Source organism: Hibiscus syriacus, unplaced genomic scaffold (genome assembly GCF_006381635.1).
Source record: "Hibiscus syriacus cultivar Baekdansim isolate YM2019G1 unplaced genomic scaffold, ASM638163v2 tig00117056_pilon, whole genome shotgun sequence".
NCBI classification, from domain to species: Eukaryota; Viridiplantae; Streptophyta; class Magnoliopsida; order Malvales; family Malvaceae; genus Hibiscus; species Hibiscus syriacus.
This window is the reverse complement of record NW_024063539.1, coordinates 2371211-2398759: the sequence shown is the minus strand read 5'-3', so window position 1 is coordinate 2398759 and position 27549 is coordinate 2371211. Positions and strand designations below refer to the sequence as shown.

General features: G+C 32.7%; 3 protein-coding genes, 1 long non-coding RNA gene and 1 pseudogene across 4 annotated transcripts; 3 read left to right on the top strand and 2 right to left on the bottom strand.

Annotated features, from left to right (window-relative positions):
• The first annotated feature begins 79 nt into the window (after positions 1–79).
• On the top strand, positions 80–9757 carry LOC120198168 (annotated as a pseudogene).
• A 1325-nt stretch (positions 9758–11082) lies between these two features.
• Positions 11083–13053, top strand: LOC120198099. Its single transcript, XM_039199478.1, has 3 exons — positions 11083–11831; positions 12465–12586; positions 12810–13053. Exons 1-3 carry the CDS (start codon positions 11445–11447, stop codon positions 12955–12957), a joined length of 657 nt encoding a protein of 218 aa, XP_039055409.1. The 5' UTR covers positions 11083–11444; the 3' UTR covers positions 12958–13053.
• A 1269-nt stretch (positions 13054–14322) lies between these two features.
• On the bottom strand, positions 14323–17622 carry LOC120197987 (UDP-galactose transporter 1-like). Its single transcript, XM_039199388.1, has 5 exons — positions 17265–17622; positions 15659–15908; positions 15340–15547; positions 14975–15203; positions 14323–14731 (listed from the first exon to the last, which is right to left on the bottom strand). Exons 1-5 carry the CDS (start codon positions 17373–17375, stop codon positions 14498–14500), a joined length of 1032 nt encoding a protein of 343 aa, XP_039055319.1. The 5' UTR covers positions 17376–17622; the 3' UTR covers positions 14323–14497.
• On the top strand, positions 15122–21000 carry LOC120197988. The gene is made up of 3 exons (XR_005523327.1): positions 15122–15259; positions 16312–16315; positions 20990–21000. It is a non-coding gene; the product is annotated as an uncharacterized LOC120197988 (long non-coding RNA).
• A 2281-nt stretch (positions 21001–23281) lies between these two features.
• On the bottom strand, positions 23282–25769 carry LOC120198167 (alpha carbonic anhydrase 4-like). Its single transcript, XM_039199537.1, has 7 exons — positions 25664–25769; positions 24775–24992; positions 24549–24655; positions 24241–24343; positions 23917–24075; positions 23759–23812; positions 23282–23414 (listed from the first exon to the last, which is right to left on the bottom strand). The coding sequence occupies exons 1-7, from the start codon at positions 25767–25769 to the stop codon at positions 23325–23327; spliced, it is 837 nt and encodes a 278-aa protein (XP_039055468.1). The 3' UTR covers positions 23282–23324.
• Positions 25770–27549: the final 1780 nt, after the last annotated feature.

The window sequence follows — 27549 nt, the reverse complement described above, 5'->3', positions numbered from 1 at the left end:
TAATTTGGGATCTCGTATCACTTTGGAAGCATGTCTGAGAAAGTCCTTCCCCTTAAAAAAATTGACAGATGACTAAAAAATGAAAAATGGACGAATCAGCTGAGAAGAAAAAGGCGGGAGTACTGATGGCTAACGGCACCGATCAGAGGGAACGGAGTGGAGTCCGCCGGAGGTTGGTACAGTCAACTTTGTTTCCGCACAAATATCCAGAAATTGAACCGAAGATTGACGAGAAGGCTAATGAATGTGAGGATGAAAATAACGACGTTGAAGATGAAGAGTTATGCGGTAGTCAAGACAAGAAGAAGGGAAGAAAACGGAAAGGGAAAGTAACTCCTCAGAATCGAGCTTCTAAAAAGGTTTAGTTGATTAATTTTTAGTTTTGTGAACCGATTAAATAGAATGACAAAACTTTTTTTTATAGTTTTTTTAATATCTGATTTTCAATGAGCAGGGAAAGGAGAAATCGCCCATGAAAACTACTCCAAAGAAGAACGCGATGAATGCTTTGATGGAGAGTGACGATGCATCACCGCCGCCAATCCCAAATTTGAGACTGGAGGCGAAGTTTATAGCTGAGGTTGGCGGTTATAATTTTTTCTGCATTATTTTAATCTCTACTTATGTTTTTGGAAGTATTAACATGGTTTTTTTTGGGGTGAGCGTTCGAATGAGTCGAGCCAAAAAAAATTTCGAGTTATTCGAGTTGAAGATTCCTATTTTATATCTCAAACTTAATTTAAAATTTGTTTTAGTCTAGTTTTCGAGTTTCTATTTAAATTTGATTGTAAATATTTATAATATTATGATACTATTTTATTATAATTTAAAAGATTTTTTATAATCATATACACTATATATATATTTCTTCGTATATTTTTCGTACGTGATATACATATATCATATAGAGTCTAAAATTTTTGAGTTATTCGAGTTGTATTTTATAATTCGATATGAACTTAAAATTTCGAGTCGAATCGAGTTTACGAAATCACAACTCGAAGTCAATTCGAGTTGAGTCGAAAAAATCGATTTTTCAAGTCGAGTTTTGCTCACCCATAGTTTTTGTTTACCTTGGATAGCAGACACTAGCAGTTAACTTACTATTTTTATTTTTTATTTTCTGCTCCTTTTTGGTGTGATAAAGAACTTTGTTTTGGATGTTGAAGTTAATATCATGTACTAATGCTGAAAGATTTCGATGCATTGTGGCAATACAACAATAGTTCCAGGAAATTAAAACAATAGAGAAAATTGCAAAGCTTTGTGGTGAAATTTTAGCTTTATGCTTTGGGTTCTTTTAGAAACACAGGGATGACCTAACCAGATAATATAGGTAAACTTAGGATTAAAAAGATTGAAAATAATCTTGAGACTGAACATAGTAACTGCTGTTTGGTGGTTCTATTTTTCTGAAAGAGAGATGTGAGGGTTGTAATAGGCAATGTAGGTTGTAATAGACAATGTAGCATAGCTTATGTTGGAGCTCCTGGAGCTTAAATAATGCCCAGCATGATGGTATTGGACGGGATAATCCTACTCTTGAAAGTAGTTGGAATGATAAGTAACCTTCACCCTGAAAGCCTAGTGAGAAGCTTATATCTGCAAGTTTCATGAACCTTTTTGAATGTGGAGCGTCTCATTGTGTTCTCTTTGCAACACAAGAAGCTACTATTGATCCTTTTTCTTTTTGCACAAATTCATCTGTCTCAGTTTCCCTTCCCTCATTCCTTTTTCCTTGTGATGGGTACTGCAATATGGTATCTGTATGCATCAGCTCATACTACTAGCAAACAGTTTCTAAGTCAAGATTTATTAATTTAACTAACATGTAATATAATATTTGACATGTAAGCTGTTTCTGAAAGTGCACGTGTTTTATGCTTGATCAGGAAAATTCCCGGATGTTTGCGGGGAAGCAAATTCATCCATTTTTCACATTGCGAGAAGTGGGGAAGAGGAGCCAGGAGACTTTTGAAGCTGGGAGCAATAATTATTTGCTTAACAGAAGCAACAAACGCATTGATATTGGTCCTATTCATGTATTTGAAAGAAGTCAGGTATTGCATTATTAAGTGAACTGTGTCTAATTGTATTGTATTTTCTGGTTTTGAGTTTGAACTTCGTAAATATTCAGTTTATCTGGAATGACATTTAAACTTTTCCTTATAGGATGATGTAGTTCTTGCTTGGAAAGATTGGATGTTTTCTGAGAACATTACCATTGACACCAGTTGCAACTTTGAAGGCCTATTGACATCAGTTTTTGAAAGTTGCGTTAGGGCATTATCTTTTGACAACTTTCCTGTTGTTTCACATTCCTTTGATCCATCACTTGTTCAAAACAAGTTGAAAGATCAATTCGTTATTCAAAATAATGACTTTCTTGGAACATCAGTGGAAATACCTGCTGTGCTAGTGGATGAGCTGTTAGAAAACTGTCAGCTCCCAAAGAGATCAGAAGGGGTATGTGTTGTCTTTTTATCTTTATTACCGTTATTTCTTTGTTTTCTAGGAAGTTCCTAGTACCAATAATATTTTGCTCATTTTGTATTAATTCCCCCCAAATCCTACAAATTCTCAATAGAAATCCTCGACAATCAGCCTCCACAAATCCTAATCCCCATTTTAGTTAGGCAAGTACTTCGACTAGAATCTAATATAGACCTCCTTTACCCTGCTTTTAACGGTTTTCTCATTGCATGTGAGCCAAAGTTCATCAACTGTTTATGTAACTTTTCAATGTTCTTTGATTTGTTTGTCACTATAATTTTTTTAGTGCCCTGACTGCCAAGTAGATGGAGTTGCTGTCCTTTCTAAGCAGGCTGGTAATGTGGAAAATTCTGATTTTAAACAGCGAAGTAAACTTCTTCAAGAAAGGTTTGAAATTTTCATATTAAAATTTTTCTGCCTTGGTATCCTTTTTCCTTTGAAACTTTTCTGATATGTTAATTTGGGTTTTCTTAATTGTGTTTTCTATCACATATATTGTATGTGTCCATTAGATTTATTGTTTTCATATCAGCTGTACAATAACTTGCTCAATTTCTAGTGTGTAACAGTCGGGTCTGAAACTATTCATTTCAAAATATGCAGGATTGATACAGTTTGATAGAAATAGGAGTTCCACCTTAATAAGTGCTTACCAAATGGAACTAGTCCATGTGTTACCCACTAGTTAATACCTTAATTTTATGGTTCAAGGTCAATGATACTTACTTTTGCAGTTTAACCATATTAATAAAAATCATGTGTATCCGAAAAAAGAAGTTACTGATAAATTTGCCTTTATGTAAGTTTGCTGTGTTATTCTAAGAAAAATCCTTTTCACTGTATTAATACATGCTATCATGATTGCAGTATTCAGCCTGATAATAGCTTATGGACTGATAAGTACCAGCCAAAAAATGCCACAGAGGTGAAATTTATTATCTTGTCTGTTCTGAACTGCCATGATCTGAAAAAGGGGGGGGGGGGAAGGTAATATGATATTTAATATTTTTATTTTTTCTCCTTTAATGCTGTTTTTCAGGTGTGTGGTAATACTGAATCAGTTAAGTTTATGAGTGAATGGTTGAGGCTTTGGCGTGAGAGAAGTTTTCAAGCCATCAAATCCTCCAATAACATTGATACGGTCAACATGCTTGAAGATGATGATTATTGCTAAAGTGATTTTGATTTAGAAAACATAGATGAAGAGAATAGTCTGAAGAATGTTCTCTTGGTTACAGGACCAATTGGGGTAAACACAGATGTTTTGACTAAAGTTTAGTTCATGTTTGTTGTTTTAGAATTAATCTTTGTGCCACCATGTTTTTGTCAACTCACATGATAAACTTTCATAATTGGCTTTTACTGAATTTGTTCTCTTTATCATGTATCACTACTTGTTGCAGTTGATGTTTCCTTTGGTGTTGTTTGGTTCTTTGTTTATGCACTGCTAGTCCTAATGGTGTTTTTCTTTACTGATTTCATTCTTTCTTGAATCTAGGATTGATTTTAGATTTTTACGTTCTTGAAAGTGGAACCTGTAAATTGATTTAGGTCCTCAGTTCTCAGAACAATAAATGTAGTTACACCTTCTAAGATTTCAGTTTTGAGATTGTTTGAGGTTTAAGATAACTCTTTTGCTTATATTCAATTGGAACTTCATTCCTTTTCTTCTTAAAGGGTTGCTGTTTTGGAAAACTTTCTGCAGTTTGTTTCAAGGTGCATATGCTGCTTTTGCTTTCCATTGGTAGTTGAAGTTATTTTTCTTGTGTTGCAGAGTGGGAAGTCTGCAGCTATCCAAGCTTGTGCAAAGGAACAAGGATTTAAGGTTCTAGAGGTGCTGCAAATTTTTTAGATTCTTGTTCAACTGTTTTACAATTTCTTTGTTGATTTCTCTAGTTGAGGCCATATGTGAATGGTACTTATCCTTTCATAATATTAGAATCTCTGCCTTTGATTCAAATACTCTTGTACTACTATGAAACTAACTATGTTGTTTTCATAAGTTAGCGAGTCTAAATCATAGTTTTTTCTTGTTGTACATATCTGCTCGAGTCTTGCCACTTAAAGAAAAAGATCCATCTCTCCTTTATTTTTAAATGATGAGTTTCACTTTGAACTTATTCATACATAAGATGTTGTGGAAGATTGTGACTATAAATCATTTGTCCTGTTCCTTCAAATTTGCGCTGCAATATCTGCAGTGCTTTTGACACTGGCTTTTTCTAAGACGCATATTTATGTCATTTGAAATATAATTCTATAGGACTTGATATTGATTATTTTGTTTGAAAACTTTGAAGTTGTCTTCTGGTTTCTATTTTATTGTTTTCTTGTTGAAAGGTCGATTCATATTCAAAAGCCTCATATGCTTTACCATAGTTTCCTATTTGTTAAAAACTGTTAATGTGCTTCTAATTTCTGCACTCCTAAAAGTAGAAATAAGAAGCAAGTAATGTTCCTGCATTTTCCATTGCTTAATTTAATCCCTCTGTGATTACAAGGTATCTTTTCATGTGGTCAATTGAGTTATCTGTATACATTTTTAGTGTTTTGTAATTTAATTATAGGAAAGCAATCCATAAAGTGAAAGCTAAATGCTTTTTATCTATTGTTTTGTTAGTCCAATGCATCAGACTGTAGAAATGGAGCTGTCGTGAAGCAAAAATTTGGTGAGGCATTAGAATCATGCTGCCTTACAGGGTTGGTGACTTTGTCTACAGCATCACTCTTACACTTCTATCCTTTATTAGTCTTTATTTTATGATTATTCCATTGCCCATTGAAGCATCGAGCTGAATTCAAGCTTTTCTAATATGGTTACTTGTCCAAAATCGTAACATATATTTGTTGCAGGTCAGTAGAAAGCCAAGTAGATTCACTTAGCAAGCATGTTAAGAAATCTGCAGAAAATTTATCCAATGGTAATGCAGTGCAAGAAATTGACAATGCATTGAGAGAATTGATACCAGTATCAGATAAGGAAGGTGCATATGGTGCCCTTGGAGTTCCTGATAAAACGTGTATTTAATGATAGTGAGACTGGCTTCGGTCAAGCAAAGTTGATTCTCTTTGAGGATGTCGATATCAGTTTCCCTGAAGATCGTGGTTTTGTTGCTGCCATACAGTATATTGCTGAAAAAGCAAAAGGGCCTGTGATACTGACTAGTAATAGTAAGATGGTTTTATGGTCGAAACAGTTTATTTTTTCTCGACCCTTGTATGGCGAAATATTTCTTCATAACTCCAAGTTGTGGTAATTCTCAGGTACAAATCTTATTCTGCCAGACAACTTGGGCAGGCTAGAATTATATTTCAAAATGCCATCACCAGAAGAGCTGCTTCACCATCTTTATATGGTACGAGCTTCATGTTCCTTCCTTTAAACATTTTCATGTTACAAAAATCTTTATCTTTTTCATGTTATCTTTGTGCCATAGGTTTGTGAAGCAGAGAAAGCCTCCATTCAACCACATTTACTAAAGCAATTAATTAAATGTTGTCAGAATGATATCCGGAAAACTATTGTGCATCTCCAGTTTTGGTGTCAAGGGAAAAAACATCAAAAAGGTAAAAGCACAACGCCTATAGTTAGGTAGGATAAAATGCTTTTAGAAGAGATTATGGAAAATGCTAGAATTACAAATTAAAAAGCTTTAATATTCAATATGTTCCTCGAGATGGTTTAAATCTGTCAACGCCTTTGCAAATTTTGACAAGTCAATATGCAAGTAAGTGTAATAAAATTGATTTGCATCATTGCATGTATGTTCTTGTGCATGATCAAGAATCATTCGAAGAAAAGATTGGCCATCTATAAATACATATGCACTTTGATTTCAGTAATCTCAATAGTTCCCTGATACATGTGGGAATAGAAACCCTATTTAACTGTTTTTGTGGTGTATGATGATGTATACACAAGATTTAATTCAAGTATAAATGTCATTGTCTCTAAAATAAGTGCACTAGAAAACTTCTGGTCAGCCTTTGTGATTATGGACTTATGGTTGAGGGTTACTATTAACGAAGGTTGTGGTTTGCTCTAGTGTCGATGTCTGTTCTTGGATATTGTCAGACAGTTTTCTAGTGACGGAGAGATGTGATGTTCGTTTTTTCTGTAGGGAAAAGGTGCGTGGCATCCTCTGCCACTGGTTTGAAAGATCTTACACTTGTACCATATTTCGTTACAAAATCGTGAATTGCATATTGTGAATGCTTTCAAGAAAAACAGTGGGCAGCTTGCATCTTATGTAGTTGAACCTTACCATGTTGCTCTCAATATTGTTTGCATTTATACTTTTTCATTGATGATTGGATTTTTGCTTTAGTTTGCATTGTTGTTTCAGCTGTGTATCTTTGGATAAGAAATATAATGAAAGAGAGAGCGCTAAATTACATATAAGGTTTTGCCATGTCATAGTTTTTGTAAAGGTGTTTTGTTATTTCTATGACTTTCTGAAGTTACGTGACTTTGGTCTTGAGGAACTGATAGGATTATTTTTAACATGGTCCAATTTGTAATACTTATTTTAAGCTTGAGAAAATCATAAAGGGTCTTTTCAAGGGTGTGATTTCCAATTTCAGTATATGTTCTTGAGTTCCTTGCCAGTTTAGTCTTTCTTGCAAAGAACATGTTATCATGTATTTATACTTTATTTTAACACCCATTGGGTTATCCAGATAGGAAACTGCAGAAGACTTATGGCTTGCAGCCGTTTGATATAGAGGTGTGTCATTCAGTACTACCGACTATTATCCCTTGGGATTTACCATCTCAGTTATCAGAGTTCATTGAGAAGGAAATTACTAAGACAGTATCCATAATTGAAGACGAGTCAACTTTAATGGAGGTGATAGAGGAAGAACTTGAAAACAACATGTCAAATGGCTTGGAGATGCTTGATAAAGAGATAGACAGCATAGAGGCAAAGAAGGAAGTAATGTTAAGCAGGAATCTCTCTATTTATGATTGCAATGAAGCCATAAACCCTTCTTGTGCTGTACACAACTTGTACAATTCTTCAGGCACCCCAGTTTCTTTTGCTCGAAGAGTTCCTAAGCATAAACCTAATGTTGTCATGTCTTCCGACTCTGAAAATGAGCAATTTAATATACAGGCTTCTTTAGTTCCAGAAAAGAATGTCAGCCGTGAATTATTCATTAAAGAAGATTTCAGACTTATCTCACCTCGTCCAAACTTTCAGAATAGCATAAGTCCATCAAGAGATAAGCTACTTTGTTCTGAAACAGAGAAATGTGTGGACAGCGGCTTCCACTGCTCAGAAACATCAAATGATTTTGAAATGGGAACTTGCAAATCTATGGATGTATCATATGTTCCCGAGTCATCCTTTGTTCCTGAGACTGAAATCGGTAATGGGATGGAGCTTTCTTCTAGAACTGTGTCTTACGATAATTTGCTGAAACATCAGAAGTTTCAGTGAGTTGTGAGTTATCTGAGGACCTGATGCCAGTTGAAGTGAACGACTCTTGTAAATTTATACATAAATCAGGTAAAAGTTCATATATCGGTACATGCAGTATTACTGCAGAAGCTTCTCATGAAGAGGTGGAGAATTCTCAGAATGAGTATGATGACGCTGCATCAAGTGGGCATGCAGTGATGGATGAATGCAGCCGCATGAATTTCACCAAAATATCTTTTTCAATGGGTAAATTGAGGAACTGTGTGACCACTGATTCTGTGCAAGAGTCATGGAAAAAACTTCGTGACAGTCATGCTGATATGAAAAAGTATCTTGACTTGGAGCCAAGAGATACTACTGAAATTTTGAAACTTACTTCTAGAATGAGTGATCTTATTTCACAAGCTGGCCTACTGCTTTCCAAGTGCCAGATACAAGTAAGTGATAAATAATATTTTTTCCCAAGAGACCATTTCTTATTAAGTTTATGCCTGTTACTGTAATTCTAATAGCTAATTGTTCAGGATTCTTTTGAGCTGGTAACAATCCCTTCTGAGGACTCAAATGCATTTAGCTGGTGTGATGAGCAGCTGCAGATAGTTGACACTGTTTCCCAACATGGATTTTGCTTGTATGCTAAAGATATTGATGCTATAGGATCAAACATAGGTTTTGAGCATAGGGTGGATTTGAGCCAGGAGATGCTGGCTTCCTCAACTAGTTCAATGGCATTTGGTAAATTGCTTGGATATGATGCTAGAGCAAGTTGTGCTTCAGTTGATGGAAAGGGTTTGGAAATGAGCCCTTTGAAATGTGAGCTTGCAGTGAAAAGGTACAGAGTTGCCATGTTCCCTGAACCCTCACTTGGATTTATTTCTTGCACGAGTTGAGCATTTTCACCTTGCCAAATCATACTTCATGTATCAATATTGATCATTTACAATTTCTCCGTGGGCTTCATAGGATGGAACAATGTATTTCCTTGGATAGAAGACTCTGTAGATGTATTATTTTGACATTTAACTTCTGTTCTCCGTCTGAAACAGGTTTTGGTTGCCTCCCATCTTGTTAAAAGTATGCTTCCTTGCTGCTTGATTTATTCCGTTCGAAATTTTATCATCAATGCTGTATTTTTAGTTTCATAAATTAGTTTTGGCTTTGCAATACAGGGAAGTGAAGTCATGCCTTTTCGACATCATTAGGTCCATAGTCCCTTCAAGGTTATACTTGGCACTGAAGGGTGTTGCATGCCATGAATATATTTCCTCATTGGGATGCATTTCAAGATCAGAAGCTTCCCGCTTATCAGCAGGCACGGGCTTGACAAAAAGACGGAGGTACTGTTATTTCTAATTAATTTCTGGCAAATATTACTACATTTTCATGCCCAGCATATCCCTTGCAGTAGGTTTGTTTCGTTACAAATTGTTTTTATGCAGGACACGAGGTGCTCACCATTACTTGAGTACCGGTGCGCTAACATTATCTCCCGAAGATATTTCATTGTTGGGCCAACATAACTTCAATGGGAAGTTATCATCCAACAGTTGATGGACATGGTAAGCTTCTAAGTTAGTGTCCTTGGCTTGAAACAGCTGCCATGGAGTATTTTAATGGATCCGAAAAAGTCGAAAACTGAGCTGCCAACAAAAACAGAAATTTCATGTATTAGATAATAGTAATATTTACTGGAAAATAAATGTCTGGAACAGCTATCATTGAAGTATTACTACCATGCCTCAACACATGAATGTAGGTAGAGAGTAGAGTAGAGATATTTTAATCTTTGGGTGTGATTCCATCTATTTTGCTGGTTGTAAAGCTTAGTCATAACAGTTGCTGGTTTGTAAGGAACATCCCTTCATATGTTCTCTGCCTTAAAAGGTATTACTGTTCAAAGGCAACTCTCAACCATTTGAGATTGAACGTTCACATCCCTAACACTTATGGTATTCGAATCCGGAATCTCAATGAATTATAACAATTTTTTTACCACTAAGATCGTTTAGATTAATTATTTATGGGAGTCTGTTATGACCGGATATTTGTTACCTTAAAGATGAAAAGTTATTAATAATTAGATTTGTGTGATTATGTATTATATATTTAGATAATTATTGCAATTAGTGGATTATGTTGGACTGAGAATTGTGCATAAAAAGAGGAGACTAAATAATTTGAACTATGTGAATACAATAAAAATTTATGCCGTAATAAAAAAATTATTCTCTTTTAATATTTTATAATCTGAAATCATAATTATTGATTCTTATAATCTGTAATTATTATCCTTTAATAATAATCTTTTTCATTTCAAATGTTTATTAAAATTTCGTTTCTTCGTATACGTAGAATACGTTATAAATTCATATTAGAACTGAACCTCAAATTTTAAATCATTACTCATTTACACAATAAAATATTTTAGGGTTAATTACTATATTTATACATGAACTATACCCTTATCAATTTCATACATAATGTTTAAAAATTTTCGATTTCATACATAATGTTTTTACCGTTAACGAGTTTATCCATTTCCGTTACGGAAGGTGATGTGGCATTTAAAAAATAAATTTTAAGTGTAACATGGCATTTTGTCAGGGTTCCACGTCACCTTCTGTGACGGAACTGAGTAAATACGTTAACGATAAAAATAACCATGTATAAAATCGAAAATTTTTAAACATTATTTATGAAATTGAGAAACATATATGAATGAGGTAATTAACCCAACATTTTAAATTCTCACTTTTTAAAAAAAATATCTTAAACAATAACTCTAAACAATCATTTAAAACTTTTAATCTAAAACTCTAAATTGATAATTTAAATTAAAAACAAAAGAAAACGCATCTTTAAAAAATATTTTCTTTTCCTCATATATTATGTCACATTATGTATAACATACTATATGAAAGTATCTTATAAAACGTATTTATACTTTATGAGATATAAAAAAATATTATTTTTATAAACATATTTAAAAATATTAATATCTTGTGTTTAAAAGTTTATTAAGGATAAAAACAAAAACAATAAGAATAAAAAAAAAAACCCTTCTGTGTCCATTCTTGTCATGTCCTAACTTTCATCATCAACATGCCAGCACTTTGCAATTGTCTTTACAAAGGATTATATCTATTCTAGTGTTTAGAAAATTAATAAATAGGGCACAAACAAACTAGCCAGTGATTCCCCTGATTGATTTCAACCTGCAACAACAAATGTGAAAAATATCTTGGTTTTTTTTTGCGTCATCACTGTCAGCCCCACACTCATCCATTCTTCCATAAATACATTTCTCTGCCCTCATCTTTCATTTCCCAGTTTTCTTTATGTTGTTTTCAATTCATTTTTGGACCCTGTTGGCTGTTACACCTTCCTACTCTTCTCTCGATATTAAAGATACAAGCCCCACATCATCTTCACTCTCTCTCGTCTCACCCTTCGTGTTAACTGGCCTTCTAGTTCTAATCAGTTTTAGCGGCCAAATGAAATAGGTAAGTGAAGTGCTTGAAAAAAATGCATAGTTCAGGCTCCTTTATGAGGCAGCTGAGTAGAAAAGAAGGCTGCAAATTCACATCCCGGAGATGGGGAGAGGGGGATGACTCTGGTAGTAGTTTTGAGGCAAACTTAACTCAAATGGAAGAAGAGCTCAACATGAATGTCAATGGGGTTGTTGATCACAATGGCCTGCAGGTTTTGAAGAAAAGAGTGATGGTTGTGGTGGACCAAAGCTCACATTCCAAGCATGTCATGATGTGGGCACTTACTCATGTAGCTAACAAGGGTGATTTGCTCACTTTACTTCATGTCATTCCTCCGAGCCAAAAGAGTTGTAAACCTTCTTCATGTTCTACTCACCTTGCTAACTCCCTTGGGTCACTTTGCAAGGCTTATAATCCCCAGGTAATGCAGCCAAGCCAACTCTTGAAGTTTGATTGTGTTTATATTTGTCCAGTTTCTCTCCTTGGAAAGAAAACCATACTAAATATTTGTCATTTTTGTGTCTTTGATTGATGAATCCAAAACATTAGAAGTTAATAGAGTTACTTAAGGGAGAAAGGAGTGGGGGGGGGGGAGTAATCTTGTCTTTGTGTTTGATAGATCCAACTTGATTTGATCTTCTTTTCATCACTTGCAGTAACTTTCTCGTGTAAGACAATTTTCAAGTAATTCTTTGGCAGCTTTCTCGTATACATGAGGTTGGATGAGTTTTAGATGCTTTATTCTTCAAATCTTTTACCTTGGTTTGTGTGAGAGATGCCATTGCCATGTGCCATAGATCTTGTTCTTTTAATCCTACTCTTTTTTATTATTTTCTATTTGTTAATCTTAACATAAAATATTAACAACTGTAATCAGAGACAGATTCACGATTAATTTAGAGTGGATAAATATCTATCTTGAAATTTATTTATTTTATTAATTATACTGGCTTTAAAATTTCATTTGTACTTAAATTTTATATTGTTAATATATATTATGAAAAGATAATGTAACCTTTGGTTTTTCTTTTTACATTGGGGGATTAATATTCAGGTAGAAGTGGAAGCAGTGGTTATCCAAGGTCCCAAGCTGGAGACAGTATTGAACCAAGTGAAGAAGCTAGAGATTTCAGTGTTGGTACTGAGTCAGAAAAGGCCATCTCCATTCTTAAACTGGTGGGTTATTGTTCTCATCCATGTTAGATAGACAAGTGTAGATAGACAAGACTCAACCACATTAAATCTTATTTTTTGTGCGTATTTTATTTTATGTTGATATGATTTTAGTTATTTTATTCGCTCACAAATTTCTAACACTTGATAATAATACTTTGTTGTTCATTGAAATGAGATGTTAGTCTCAAGCATTTTGATGGTGAATAATGGGGTATACTGGCAGTGTGAGCAGCAGCAGGACCGAGGAGTTCGTAGAGCAATGCATAAATAATGCAGAGTGCTTAACCATAGGGGTGCGGAAGCAAAGCAAAGGCGTCGGTGGCTACCTTATTAGCACTCGATGCCAAAAGAACTTCTGGCTCTTGGCTTAATTCTTCTTTCTTTTTTTATTAACTATATGTATGATTTCCCAAGGCAGATAGGCAAGTGCAAAGATTAATTAGTGTAATAAATACTAGCATCTCACGTAGTCTTTAATTAAATCTATAATTTACTCTCAACCAGATTTGGCTATCATCGTTAATGTAATTGGTTGTTTCTCATTGGAGTTTTGTCTAATGGAGGTGTGGCCCTTTGCTCTCCTATCTGAAGTTTTCTCTTTCTTTAAACCTTCTTCTACAATTGCATACCATTACACAACTTTAACTGCGTCTACAACTACTTGACATTTACTACTAATGTCAACTTTATTCACAAATATCCCACATTCAACTCCTGTTTTATGCAACACATTTGAAAAGCCTCTGCATTTTTTTTGTAAACATTGACTTTATAATCTATTTTTATATATTTAAAACACACACACACACATATTCCTCATGTTGACCTAATTTTCAAAATCCATTGTTAAAGAAGAGAAATCTTATTTTTTTTATTGATATGTTTGAGATAAGAAAGAGCTTTCAAACTAGTTTTAAGGTTTCTAGTGATATTTTTAGTGGTTTTGAATTAATTAATCAATTGGTCATCGACAGAAAAGATTCGGACTGCATTCATGATTGGTTAATTATAGATTTTAAGCTTTGAAACATCGTTAATTGGTTCTTAATAATATTTTAATTGAGTAAATTGAAGATAACGATACTAAGAAAACGTACAAATTGTCTGAGGATTTGATTATATTATATCTTCTATAATTGAAGTGTGTTGCATGATGTACGTGAAAGCTACATTTTAGATAATCTATAGCTATTAATTTCCATGTGATGCTTCGTGTGGTTTACTAGTAAATTCGATAATGATCTATTGGTAAATATGGTTGCAGATTGGATTTATATAATTACATACGATTTTATGAATAGTTGAAATAGAGTTATAAATGAATTTTAAAATGGTTAAAAAAATATGTTATTCAAGTTTAATAAAAAATTGATTTAAACGAAGAAAAAGTGAAGAAACAAAAAAAAATTACAGAAGAATCAAATTACTCATAATTTTATGACTGATAAAAGATTTTTTTTTCAAAATTTATAATTTTAAAATAAATTACATATTTTCATATGTTTTTTAAAAAATTATTTTTTAAATTATTACTTAATAATATTCAAAAGTATCAAAATAAAATTTTATTTACATTACAACTGAGAGATCAAATGAAATATTACATACTAATTTTAATATATCATCTTATTCCTTAATAGCAATTAATACTAACGTGTTCATTTTATAACAAAATATAAAATTCAATATTCTTATAATTTTAGAAAATTTAGAATAAAAAAATCATTTAGATGTAATTTAATGACTTCTTTGAACTTTATCCATAAATATGTAAGAACTTTAGTTTTTAATGTTTATAAGAAACAGGAAACATGTTAAACTACGAGTAATCTATGATGTCCAGAATATGCCATTCCTTTGTATTACCCTATAGGCTATATCCCCCAAGAACCCAATACAAGACAACTTCGATTAAACCTTATCATCTATCTTATCATTATTTACAAGGGGAAGTAGTTCCATCCTGTTCCTCGGTGACCGGGGTGTTCGTGGCGTACGAGGAGTTCCGGTGAGTTGCTGGGAAAGCATGTGTCGGATATACCCATAAAATGTACACCCCACAAGTGTGATACCACAACCAACAGCATTTAGACCCGAAATCGGGTTTTGGAATATCAGCCATGAAATCAACACAGCAACAGCAACCTGAACAAGATAAACATAAGAATAAATGAAACACTGTACTTGAAATCAGGAAACCATTGAAGAGTTTAAGAGCTGGAAAATCTGCTATTATATGCAACAGAACTTCCTCGATTTGGCAGATTGGACATCCAGGTGATGACTTTTACGGAAACTTCATAATGGGACAAATAGACACTAAACAATCATATCCATAGGAATTGAGAACATGATATCTTATCCGCATTTTTTTTATGTGAATCTCACCTTAAGGTTCCCGGCAACGTTAAACGTGACAGCAGTAGTTGAGTGAATCACATAAAAGATGGAGAAGTTAAGACAGAAAGCCAGCACTCCCGAGCTGAAAATAATGAGGGCTGCCGGTAGAGAGGGGTGGGTATGAAACCAATCCATAACCCCATTACCTTCAAGTAATAGTGCCGGCACTCCCAAGATCATGGTTGCAAAAGGTGCCATGTAGTACACAGTATTTATGCTATAAGAGTACGGTCCAAAATATGTTGTCGAGCAATGTCAGAAAACTCGTGAATTGTTACGCTGAACCAAAAGCTTCACAAATATTTACAGACCATTTTAAGAACAATAATAATAACCAATACTACCATAATTACCTATCAAACTTGTATCCATGCAGCAGAGACTCCGCAAGGATAGTCTTTGTTGAAGTAGCTAGACATCCAAACAAGGCAGCACAAAAACCAAACATATTAAAACTAAGTTCTGTCATAGATGTGAGCAGAATTCCTCCAACAATAGGAACCAATGAGGCCCAAATTCGCCAGTCAAAGTACTTTCTCCAAACTAGCCACTGCAGAACAACTGTAAAAAAATCTACAGAGATCAGATGTGATGATGACATGCAGTCATGAGTTATACCAAGATACAGCCCAGAAAAAAATGATGATTAGGTTTATAATTCCGGTATCTCACCTGTGGTTGCAGGAGTAAATGACTTTATAGTCTGCATGAAAGAGACTGGGATGTAGCGTAAGCTGACATTTCCCAACACTATGTTGATACAGAACACAAAAGACATGGGAAATATCCTTTTCCAGAGGTCTTCGGGATCAACCACTATTAGAGGTTTAAGCTTTAGCACTTTGATAACCATATATGCTCCAATTGATGAGCATATAAAGTGAACACATGATACGGAGAGAGGAAATTTGAAATCCAATTTCTGAAAAAACAAGTCATATACTCCGAAAATCAGACATTTGACTTCAAGTGTCATCGTCAACCAATTCCAATATATGATACCAATATCCCAATCTAAAACTAGTATCTGTGCGGTTACTAAATGCTATATGTTGTGTCTTGCATACAGGTAATGCAGTTGCTGACTTCCTAAAAAGATGACTCGAGGGGATCCAGTAGGGGAGACATGATTTGATAGACCGCCATTGAAATGTAATCTGCTGTGTAACTATTTGATGCTCTTTTCAATAAAAAAAATGCTATATGTTTCCTATAGAGAAAAACAGAAAGTAAACATCTAAAGGGAAATGAATTCACATCAGGTTGGTTGTTGGACTGGAAAGTTACAAAAATAATCTGGTAGTTAGCATCAATCAGGATAGAAGCAGAGTTAGGAAGTTTTCTTAATCATATGAAATTTTAGAGTCATAGTAAATAATATGGAATGAACAGAAAGATAACACAGAATCATTAACATCATTCCCAGATTCAATTAAAACGATCCAAAATTTGGTTAATTATTTAAGCAGTACTCGTCGAGCACGACAAGCAGCAGGTTGAAGGTTCATGTTTCATCCCACCAAGTGCTAAACTGCCATCTAATACTTTCCACCACTAATCAACATGCACTACATATACAAAGTATACATTATGTAACAATACATGAGGCATGTTATACACACACACACACACAATAGATCACGGCACAAGCACAAAAGTAGGCGGAAGAAAAAGAAAAGGTAATAAATAAAGAGTTGGTTAAATAACTTCACACAGTGGTTTCCTAAATGGAGGAAAAACAGGTAAATGCTTGTTTTTTTTTTAACAAAAACTGGAGAATTATATGAGTATGTATATCTATATTGCTAGATCTATTACTGAAATATGCAGAAACGTTACCAAATTTAAATCCATAGTCAGGCTATTTTCTAGATTTTAAAACAAATTTAATTAATAAAGAACTGATAAAGAGGAAAAGAAACAAGACTGTTTATACTATATAATTGAGCAGCTAAATTCTACCAGTCAAACCCAGCAGCCCCTTTGAATTGAACTTTAAATAATAAGTATTATTGTTTAGTAAATTATTGAGCTTCAAATTATCCCACAAGAGAAGAGAACTCCATTTTTCCCAACAAAGAAAAGGATCTATAAACAGAAAATTTTCAGTTTAGCAAACATTACCAAGAATCAATCAACAAACCCCAGCAAAATTTAATCGAACCAGAAAACAGTAAAAGCTTATAACACAAACAAACAGAATTCTATACAAGTCAAATAATTAGACTGAAATATAAGAAAATAAAGTAAACCCAAGAGTAAAAAATAAGAAACAAACCTGAAAGATCCATTTGTTCATAATAATCACGGTAACATTAAAACCCCACCACTGAAGAATTGCTAGAAGAGATCTGAAAACATCCCACTGCCACAATTTCCAGCCGTCCATTTTCTCCCCCCAACCCTCTGCTTCTCTCTCAAAAAAATCCCAGATCAAAAAATTCAGAACACAAAACAGAACAAAAACAAAATCCCACCTAAAAAATTTCTTGAAAAATTAGCGAAGTTATATATGTGTGTGTGAGCGCATATAAATATGTATGTATGTATGTATGTATAGAGAGACAATGAGGGAGAATTAATCGAAGTTAAAAAGAGAGACCCAAAGAAAATGTGAGGGAGGGTGTAATGGTAGAGAAAGCATCGTCTCTCTATTTTCTCTCTCGCTTTGTCTCTTTAGTCTCTAAATACGAAGGGGGTTTGACTAAAACTTCTATTAATTTTTGCCCTCCCTTTTTTTCTTGGGTAAACTAAATGTTTAGTCACTTAACTATTTATACTATTTAGTTCTGGTTATTCAATTATTTTTTTCTAAAATCATATTTAAAGTTATATTTTTGTTACGTTTTGGTCATTTACCGTTAAAAAATTAAACAGAATGGCTAATGTGTCAATTTTTTTTATAATAACATGATATTACCTTATGATGACATGTCATTAGTAATAATATGATATTATCTTATGTTGACATGTCATCAGTTCCGTTTATTTTTTAACGGAGGGTGACTTGAAATAAATAGTTAAGTGACTAAAATGGAACTGTGAGAATAGTATGACTAAATAGCGTAATTTACATTTTTTTTGTATTTGCACTGGGTTCCTTCACTCGGAAGTTCCTAGGACATAGGGTGATCGTAACCATTCAATGAATATACTTTGATCCGGATTTTTTTACTTTGACTAGATTCTCTTACCATTGGATTTTTGTCTAATCATGCGACTGGTCTCACTTTGTATAACCCTCGCAATGGAAGCCGAAGCGGTTGGTTTTTTTATTCCAAAAGGGTTTATGAGTTTGTAATAAAGTTGGGGCGAGCAGGAATAAGTCGTCGTAATGACTAAAGTTTTCCTTTTTGTTACTTGAATGTGCATTAAAAACTAGTTACAATTGAATTGTAAACTTCAGTTTACTTATTAATTCTAAATGACAATCTTTAATAAATGGGTTAACTACAATGACGGTCGCTCCCTTTTGTAATAAATGTGTTCTTATTTTTAAAGGAATATAATGATAAATTTACTGCTATGATTTATTTCTAAAGGAATTTAAAGGGTTCTAGATTGGGTTTGTGAAATTTGAGATATTTTCCGATGAAACATACATTAGATTCACGTTAGGAGGTTAAAAATGAGTGAATTGAAAATTTTGGGCTCAATTGGTTGTCGCAACGACGGTCGGTGGTGATGGGTGACGGCAACTGATGCTGACCAACGAAGGTGATGAGTGGTGGCCGATGGCAAAGACTTTGATTGGATTCATGAGTCAAATTGATATTTTATCTTAAGCACAAAGTCTAAATTAGTATTTTATCTAAAGTTCAGGGTTAAATTAGTATTCTATCTAAAATCCAAGGTTAAAGTTAAATTTTAACCAACATGCCACATCAATAAACTAATGAGAGTCAACAAGTCAATGACCAAAAATGTAATGAATCAATAATGAAAGTGATCAAAATATAACCTTTTTTGAATAGATGACTAAAATAAAATACACCAAAAAGAAAAGGGACTGTCATTGTAGTTAACCCTTTCCTTTTAAGTTTCTCTTGTCATACCTAGGAATGAGCAAAACTCGACTCGACTTGAAAAAATAGATTTTTTTCCAATTTCGAGTTATTCGAGTCAACTCAATTTATAAATTCGATTTATGAATTCGAGTCGAATTGAAATTTCAAAATTTCGAGTAACTCAAAAAACTAAAAATTTGGATGATTATTTTGATATATTTGCGATTTAGTCTCTGATTTCCTATTCCTTCAATTTGTCCTTCATTTTAAGTCAATTTTTTACAAAATTTTAACCACATGCTCCTAAATCATTATAGAATACATATATACTTTCAATTCAACTTTTTTTATATCAAATATTTATTTTTAATTTAATCCCTCAATTTTGCATGATTTTCATATTTCTTCAATCATTATTCATTTTAAGTACGTTTTTACCAAATTTAAACCAAATGCTCCCTTACCAGAATACTTATGTAACTTCAATTCTTATTTTTTTACTAAAAATATTCTTTTTTTAATTTAATACTTTAACTTTTCATTTTACTCAATTTAGTCTTTTGACTACAATCATTTATAAATTCTTCCTTCACATCAATTATTTTACTATTTTATACTCACATTAATCTTTTATCCTCAAAATACATTCTTTGAAATATAATATTATAAATATATTTTATAATTTTAGATTGAATGTGATATATTAAATAACATTATAACGTGAAAAAATATAAATATATATATATAGTTAGAGAAAGTTAAAAATTTTGAATAAATTTGTACTATAATACTATAAATAATTACAATTAAATTTGTATAGAAACTCGAACAACTCGACTTGAATAACTCGACTCGGAAAAAATTCATGTTAAGTTCGAGTTATAAAATATGTATAGAAACTCGAACAACTCGACTTGAATAACTATAAATTTATTTTGACTCTACTCGATCAAATACTCACCCCTGGTCTTACCTTTCCCCTACTCTCATGTAGAAGACCAAAGAGATTTTACACGCGAAATTTAGTTTGAGGCAGTCTTCATGGGCAACAACCAACATAATAGGTCATCAACTAGTGATCGATTAGTATCTGAGGTGGATTCATAAATATTTTTCAGGGTAGACACGTATGTATTAATGATAGAAATTTTTCATATAGAACATATATAAATGAAATTCTAGAGTGGATATTATTAATAAAATAAACAACTAATATAAGAAAATTCGAACTTTAAGATATACACGTGCCTATCATGATGCACATGTGGTGTGTAGGATTGATTTCCAAGCAAAATTTTATCTCTTTATGTGCCCAATAAGATAGGATTTGGAATACATGTAACTATAAAAGCAAAACGTGGATGAGTAGTACACAAGTTATTAATGCTTAGCCTTCTTTAGGGCAAATAAAAAATATTATTTTTTATTATTAAATTTCAATTTTGACTATACAAATTTCAATTAAAGTTTCCCTAGCCAAAATCCAAACTATATTGAATTATATGATTTTAATTAGTAAATCGTTTGAAATCACTTAAGTAGGTTTTGAGTTTAGATTTTTTGTATGCAAAAAAATTTTGTTGGAAAACTCGCTTACTAAAATCAGATGTGCAATACAACTCGATTTAAATTAGTCAGAATAAAGTTCTGAAAAATTGAGAGGTCAAAAAAAGTAAAAGATTTGAATATTTGAAGAGATAAATTTACTCGAGTAAGAAATGGAAAGAAAATTGAAGCAGTCAGGCCAATTTGCACTGCAATTTTATAAAGTCTAACAAGTCCGAGTGGGGGAAAAGGTTAATAATTCTTAAGCCTAACTTCGCCGGTTGATTATAATAATAACAACAATTCATTAAAAACCGTGTACGTATATGTTATTAAGCAGCTTTGAATTGCTTGGTCTTGAAGTCCACCAAAATTCAATGTTTCTATGACCTAACCGAACAACTAGCTTCAGTCTTTTTTCCCAGAATACTAATTAGGTTCAGACTTTGAGACTTGAGAAACAAAGGAGGATTATGTTTAGGGATGGTCCGGATGGATTGAAGAGCGGTTAGATAGTCATTTCTTAAAAAAATTAATTATCATATTTTAAATATGTTTTTGTATTTTTTTTTTGATAATTTATTTTCATCTCTTAAAATTTTATAAATTTATACTCTCCTAAAATTTTATAAATTCGTCCCTTAACAATTAAATTATATGGTCATTTATGATTATGTCATTGAAATTTCTCCAAACTATCAGGACAATGTTGAGCAATGACACGAGAATGGGCATATATCAAATTCGGGAGGATTGAAGTGTTGAAATGTAACCTCTAAAATCAAAATGGGAAACAACTTATTCTTCTACACCAACAACCTTTTATAATTCCCAGGAAACAACAGATGTTGATATGGAGTTTTCAACTAACCATACATTCTTATAAATACACAAAATATATCAAAATAATAAGGCATTTACTCTAATCTTTTCTTTCCACCTTCCGTTTCAAGGTTAGCTCCCAACTCTATTTTTGTTGTTATTTTATTTATAGCTTCATTTAATTTTCTAGACTTGCTCCACTTAGTTATGTTGGTTTGCAGGTGCTGAAGATTTGTGATGGATATGATAATGGTGAGTTCAAGAAAAGAGAATCAAATATTAGAGGAAATAATTTCAAACCGTGCTGCAAATCTCATCTATTAGGTTTATTTCCCTCACCACTAACAAGTACATCAAAATAAGGGCAAATTTCCTCGAGTTAGATGATGAAAAAAATAAATTTACGTGTAAGAGATGGTGCATATTTTATTTTCTTAAGTAGGGTGATCGTTACAGTGTATACCAAAAGTTACATGAATCATCTGACATCTTCATGAAAAAGTATGGAAGACCTGACATTTTTCCCATGTTTCCATAGTAAGTGCATATCCATGTCTTTTTCAAATCATACAGAAGACGTTGACTGCTCTATGTGTCTTTCCCAACCATTTAGAAGACATCCACTGCTCCATGCGTCTTCCCCATATTACTTACAAAATCACTATATTTGAGAAAATAATCTCAAGAATGCAATATGTGAAGAAAGTTTTTCCACTATAATATTTGAGTTATTTTGCCTCAAAATAATACTTGAGATTATTATCAAAAATTGATTAATCAAATTTTGACTAATTCGATTCGGTGAATGATTAAATTAACAGTTAAACACCTTTATTAACTAACAAAGTAATTTTTTAACATATACCAACAAGTGTTTTCAAGAAGAAAACACATGTTTGAATCTTGGGAAAAAATATTGTCCAAAGAAGAATTAAGAATTCTGAACGTGAATTATAAAATCAACACTCTATAAAAATAATTTTTACTATATACTTTTAAGTAAAAAAAATACATGCAATAATTTAAAATTTTAATTATCAAATGCATTATTGATGGTGTTAAAAAGAAGGCGTAATATGAAAATATGTGATTAAATTATAATTTTTTTAAGTGATGCCTAAACATTTTTTTGTCAATCCATGTGCGTAATGTTATAAACGTTACCACTTTAGGTTCCTCGTTCATAAAAACCGTTAAAAAGGCCCGTTAAGTGACATGTGTCACGTTATGATAATTTTAAATTTTTTATTTAAAATAAAAAAATTAAAATTATATTTTTTTAAAAACTCAAAATTTTGAAAAACTTTTAAAACCCCTAAAACTTTAAAAACTCTAATTTCAGCCCTAAACCTTCGCCGATTATCGCCCTTTTTGGCCGTCGAAACTCCACCGGCCTCACCTGTTCACTATCCCACGTGATCTCGATGGTCAATCAACACTAAGAATGATGAGATTTGGGTAGGGAGATGGCAAGGACAACATCAGCAGCGGTGGTCATGGTCAGTGAGTTAGGGTTAAGAATTTAAGATTTTTAGGGATTTGAGACTTTTTTTAATTTAAGAGAAATTAAGTTTTTTTTAATATAATAATTTTTTTAATTTTTTTTAAAAAATAAAATTTTAAAATTTCTAGAACGTGACACATGTCACATAGCAGGGTTTTTTTAACGGCCGTTATGGTTGGGCACCTAAAATGATAACGTTTGACCTTTAAAAAAAAAGTGATAACGTTTGTAACGTTAGACACATGGATTGATCGAAAAAAGTTTGGGTACCACTTTGGAAAAAACGTTATAGACAAGACACTTATTTTTATATTAACAGGAAACAAACATTACATAGATTTTTTTAGCAATAGAAACAAAGTAATAAAAGCAAATTAAACACAACTTACATTAACAACTTGACATATAAGCATATGATTGAAATTCCTCTTTCAATCATATATTATATATATACTTAAGTCTAAGAAGAGCCGGTATTCTTTCTTGGAGTATAGAACAAAACTGGTCTTCCCTCCAATGATTGAGTTGGTCTTGCATTTGCTTCAAATCCCTGTAAAAAAACAAACAAGATAAGTTTGAAGAAGCCCTTGAAAGTGTTGGAACCAGGAGCGGACATATGCAGCTCCTAAGGGGAGCAAGAGCAATTGCATACCCGCTATTTTAGGAAAACTGCTAAACTTAATTTAATGTTTCCCATTTTCCGGGAAAAAACATAATATTAAAATTTTATACCTTCATTTTTTTTATTTCTAGATCCGATATTGATTAGAACATTAATCTTTTCATTTGGATTCAACTAAACTTGGTTACATTCATTGATTTCTATTGGATGAGATGTGAAAAAATGTACTCATTTTCACTACAATTTAAGATTCGGATTTAATGAACACTTACATCGTGAACAACATCTCTCAAAGTCCTTAGTTGATCCCTGGAAACTGTCCTCACCTAGTACAAGAAACAGTAGGAAATTATTTAATTTTTCAATATAAACATGATAATATGAGGTTTGTTGTTTACATAATGTTATGAAATTTGTTAAAGATAAATACCTTGTTGATAATTGTCCAAACGACACCCTCAGTGCATGGAGGAACTGTAAGTGAACCAATGTATCTGAAGTACTTTCTGCTACCGAACTTGATGTCTCCTGGATTTATAATCCCCAAATCTTTCTCTTCATGTCCCACTGCTTTTATGTGGTGGAGAAGCTACAAGAAGAAAGCAAAAATGTAATAATATTAAATACTTGATAAGAGACTTTTTCCGTCATTATATATGGGATCAATCTATGTTTAGACTGTTAAACGGACAAGGAAGAGACAACCATAGTTCATAAAAAAAAAGCATTGAATTAAGCTGTTAGGGAACCATACCCTAGTGAGGAAGGGATCAGGTCGGCCATATTTGTAAACAATTGCAGTTACTGCTATCTCTCCACGAGCACTTAAATGAATTATGTGGAGCTCCATCTGATACCTGTTTATACATTACTGTATCAAATGAGAACTATATCTGCGTAGGTATATACATATATATGTTTCACATAGATTTAAGACCATTGAATAAGTGAAAATAAACGAATGATATTAACTTCTAACAGTCTTAAATCTATGTAAAACTTTTATTATGTAATTAGATCTTATCCCTGTACATATCAAAGTGAGAATACATAGAGATATACCTAGTTCCATTGAATGTGTGCTCGGATGGTGAATGCCAATGACAATGAAATAGTTTATAAACAGTGCCGTTTATATTAATTTTCCCTGCATCTCCTTTCCACGTTATCTGATGATGAATCCAGGTATGACAGTCAATAGAATTGTTCAACAAAAATAGATATACATTATAATAGAATCATTGACATGGAAGACGACAGCAATCATCGGATTGAAGCTTAATTTTACCGTGATGTCGTGTCCTCGGTTCTTGACAACAGCCGGAGCAGGTTTATAGTCCCTTTTTAACTTCCCCAGAGTAGGAAGAACTTGTGGTTGTCCAGTGAGAAGATCAATGGGAGACTGTTGTTTCCCAGTGTTGCAAAGTTTCCAATGTGGGTCTAATTTGCCCCATTCCTTTGGTCCCTTGCCACTTCCTTCTGTGTAAGTAAATGGAATTTCATTCTCTGCCCAAAACAAAAAAAGTAAGTATCGATTGTACTGCTTTTCCTTTAATTTTGTACCAAAATGCACTGTGAAATCAATTAACAGCCTGATATTTATCTTCATTTGATTGGTTTTTTCTGTTGATGAGTTGTAAAAATATGGACAGATCCAATAATATAAGGGAAAAGATATTACTCATCGTTATCCTAATCATGATTCATTAAAAAACAGTCAAATGGCAATATTTAAAGGATTAATGTAAAAATGAGCGATCAAACTACACCCAAAATTAACTCTAGGTGTATAAAAGAATTTTTCGTATCTAACGTTTCCAACGTTACTATTCTAGATGACGGGGCATAACAGTCATTAAAAGATTCCGTTAGGTGACACATGTCACATTTTGGTAATTTTGAGAATTTTATTTAAAATAAAAAATATAATTTTTTATAAAAAAACTCAAAATTATATTAAAAATTTAATGACATAAAATTTTAAGAAGTCAAAATTAGATAATCAATAAAAAATAATTAAATTATATATGCATTTACAATTTGCAAGGGTGTCACTGCATCCCAAAACTCCTCGATCCATCCTTGAATTCAGACATAATAAAAAATAGAAGAATTCATAATCAATATGTCTTATGAAGAAATAATAATAATTAAGCAGAAAAGGAGATCAAACGTACCAACTTCACCAAAAGATGCAACGAGTATTGGAATGAAGTAACAAAGAGAAGATAGCAAGAGAAAGGAAGAAGTAATAGATCCTTCATAGCTATAAAAACTCTTCATTTCTATTGCCTTTGATCTTCTTATTGTTTTAGTTTGCTGAAAAAACATTCATTTGCAATGAAAGACATTTATAGTGGTAGTGCAATGCGTTTCCGTTTGTTTGTTTATTTGGTTTTTCTTTTCTTTTTTATTTTTATTACTCTCTTGATGATTTCCATGAAACTGTATTTACGCTTCACTGTAATATTCGGTATTATTGATAATTTTACACTCATTTTGTTCAAAATTTTCCGTTTTTATATTTATTATTAGAATTACAAATATATATATTTTCCCTTGACTGGCCATGATATTTCCTTACATGGCCCTAGTAGGTGAGAAATTAAAGGAAAGCATTTCCCCATTAGTGGAGAGAATTACCTTCCCATTTGGCAGCACACATGCCTAATTTTTGAACCGTTCATTGATTAAAGTTGTCTGGTATTCGTGATGGTTTCTGGTTTCTCTAACTCTCATGAAAAGTTCGAAATAGTATTATGACAAGTGCAATGGTTAAAAACGAATCCTTCACCTTAATTAGATGATCCAACAGACAGATGATATCACAATAAATAATCAAACCAAATTAACAGACATTTATCTTGTATTTTTAACCCTTAATTAGGACACAAACTAAGTGATCTTAGTGGTTATGGAATTATTGTTATCCTTTAAGGTCTTGGATTCAAGCACTATATTTACATGGGCGTATGAGTATTAATTGTTAAACGATTGAGAGTCTTTCGAATAAATATTACTTTATATTTACCCCAAACTAATAAAAAAACCTTAATTAGGTAATAGGGAACATTTTGATTATAACATAAGACATAAGAGTCATGGGAGTGATGCAAACAAGATTCGAGCACCAAATGTATCAAATTATCATATTTTGAACGTAAGGTATTTATACGTTACCATGAATATTGATACCCTACAAGGTACCAACACCTTTTTATGTTTCAAAATTGTACTCATCAATACCATGGAGTAGAAAAGTATATTTTGGGATTTTGTAAACTTAGTAGCCTAAAATGTACTTGAATCATCTAGATTTATATGTAACTTATATTATAGTTCTTCGATCCAACCCATTCGTTACTGTCAAATCTCAAAGGTTCACACTGATCAATAGTTTGACTCAGAAGGCGGATTTCAACACTATCCCATATTAAAATTTATTTACGGAAATAACATTCATATATACAAAACAATCTCGTATTAATATTCGGGAATGGTGAAATGGGTTCAATGTAAGGGACTATTGATGATTACGACCGAGTAGTGAAGGATGTTAATAAGTTTGATTTAGAGGAGATAATGGGAGATGAGTGGTGATGGTGGGGTTTAACTTGTGCGATTGTTTACGGTGGGTGGTGGTGGTGGTTGGAATTGTAAACAGTTTTCGGGCATGTAATGGACAAGGTCTTCGATTGCTCAATTGAAAATTTTGCTTTTTATGCTCTCTAATCAACATATGCTTATCCTGCTTTTTTCTTTGCAGCTTATAATGGGAAGAAAGCGTGATGACGATGATTATGGCTAAAAAGCTCCAAAATCCAAGCCCACCGATATTTTGTTAGATTTGAACCCAAAGAATAAAAATAAAAATAGGAAACATTGTAGCAGAGATTAAAGCGTGATGATGATAACGTGAAATGGTTTCTAGTATTTGGGGGATAGGGTTTCTACTTCATCTTAACTGCAGTTGTAATCATTCCCATGTAATGATGAAGCATAGATTTTGCTTCACTTGAGGAAGAAACAGCAACCAAAAATGCACTCCATTTCGTTCATTCTT

Coding starts and splice junctions, on each gene's coding strand:
- LOC120198099 (XM_039199478.1), top strand. CDS start 11,445: ATGCATAGTTCAGGCTCCTTTATGAGGCAGCTGAGTAGAAAAGAAGGC. Junction 11,832..12,464: donor GCAAGGCTTATAATCCCCAG/GTAATGCAGCCA, acceptor ATTAATATTCAG/GTAGAAGTGGAAGCAGTGGT. Junction 12,587..12,809: donor CCATCTCCATTCTTAAACTG/GTGGGTTATTGT, acceptor GTATACTGGCAG/TGTGAGCAGCAGCAGGACCG.
- LOC120197987 (XM_039199388.1), bottom strand. CDS start 17,375: ATGGACGGCTGGAAATTGTGGCAGTGGGATGTTTTCAGATCTCTTCTA. Junction 15,204..15,339: donor CATGGATACAAGTTTGATAG/GTAATTATGGTA, acceptor GTACTCTTATAG/CATAAATACTGTGTACTACA. Junction 14,732..14,974: donor ACGTTGCCGGGAACCTTAAG/GTGAGATTCACA, acceptor TATCTTGTTCAG/GTTGCTGTTGCTGTGTTGAT.
- LOC120198167 (XM_039199537.1), bottom strand. CDS start 25,769: ATGAAGAGTTTTTATAGCTATGAAGGATCTATTACTTCTTCCTTTCTC. Junction 24,344..24,548: donor CACACATTCAATGGAACTAG/GTATATCTCTAT, acceptor ATGTATAAACAG/GTATCAGATGGAGCTCCACA. Junction 23,415..23,758: donor TGAGAGATGTTGTTCACGAT/GTAAGTGTTCAT, acceptor GTTTTTTTACAG/GGATTTGAAGCAAATGCAAG.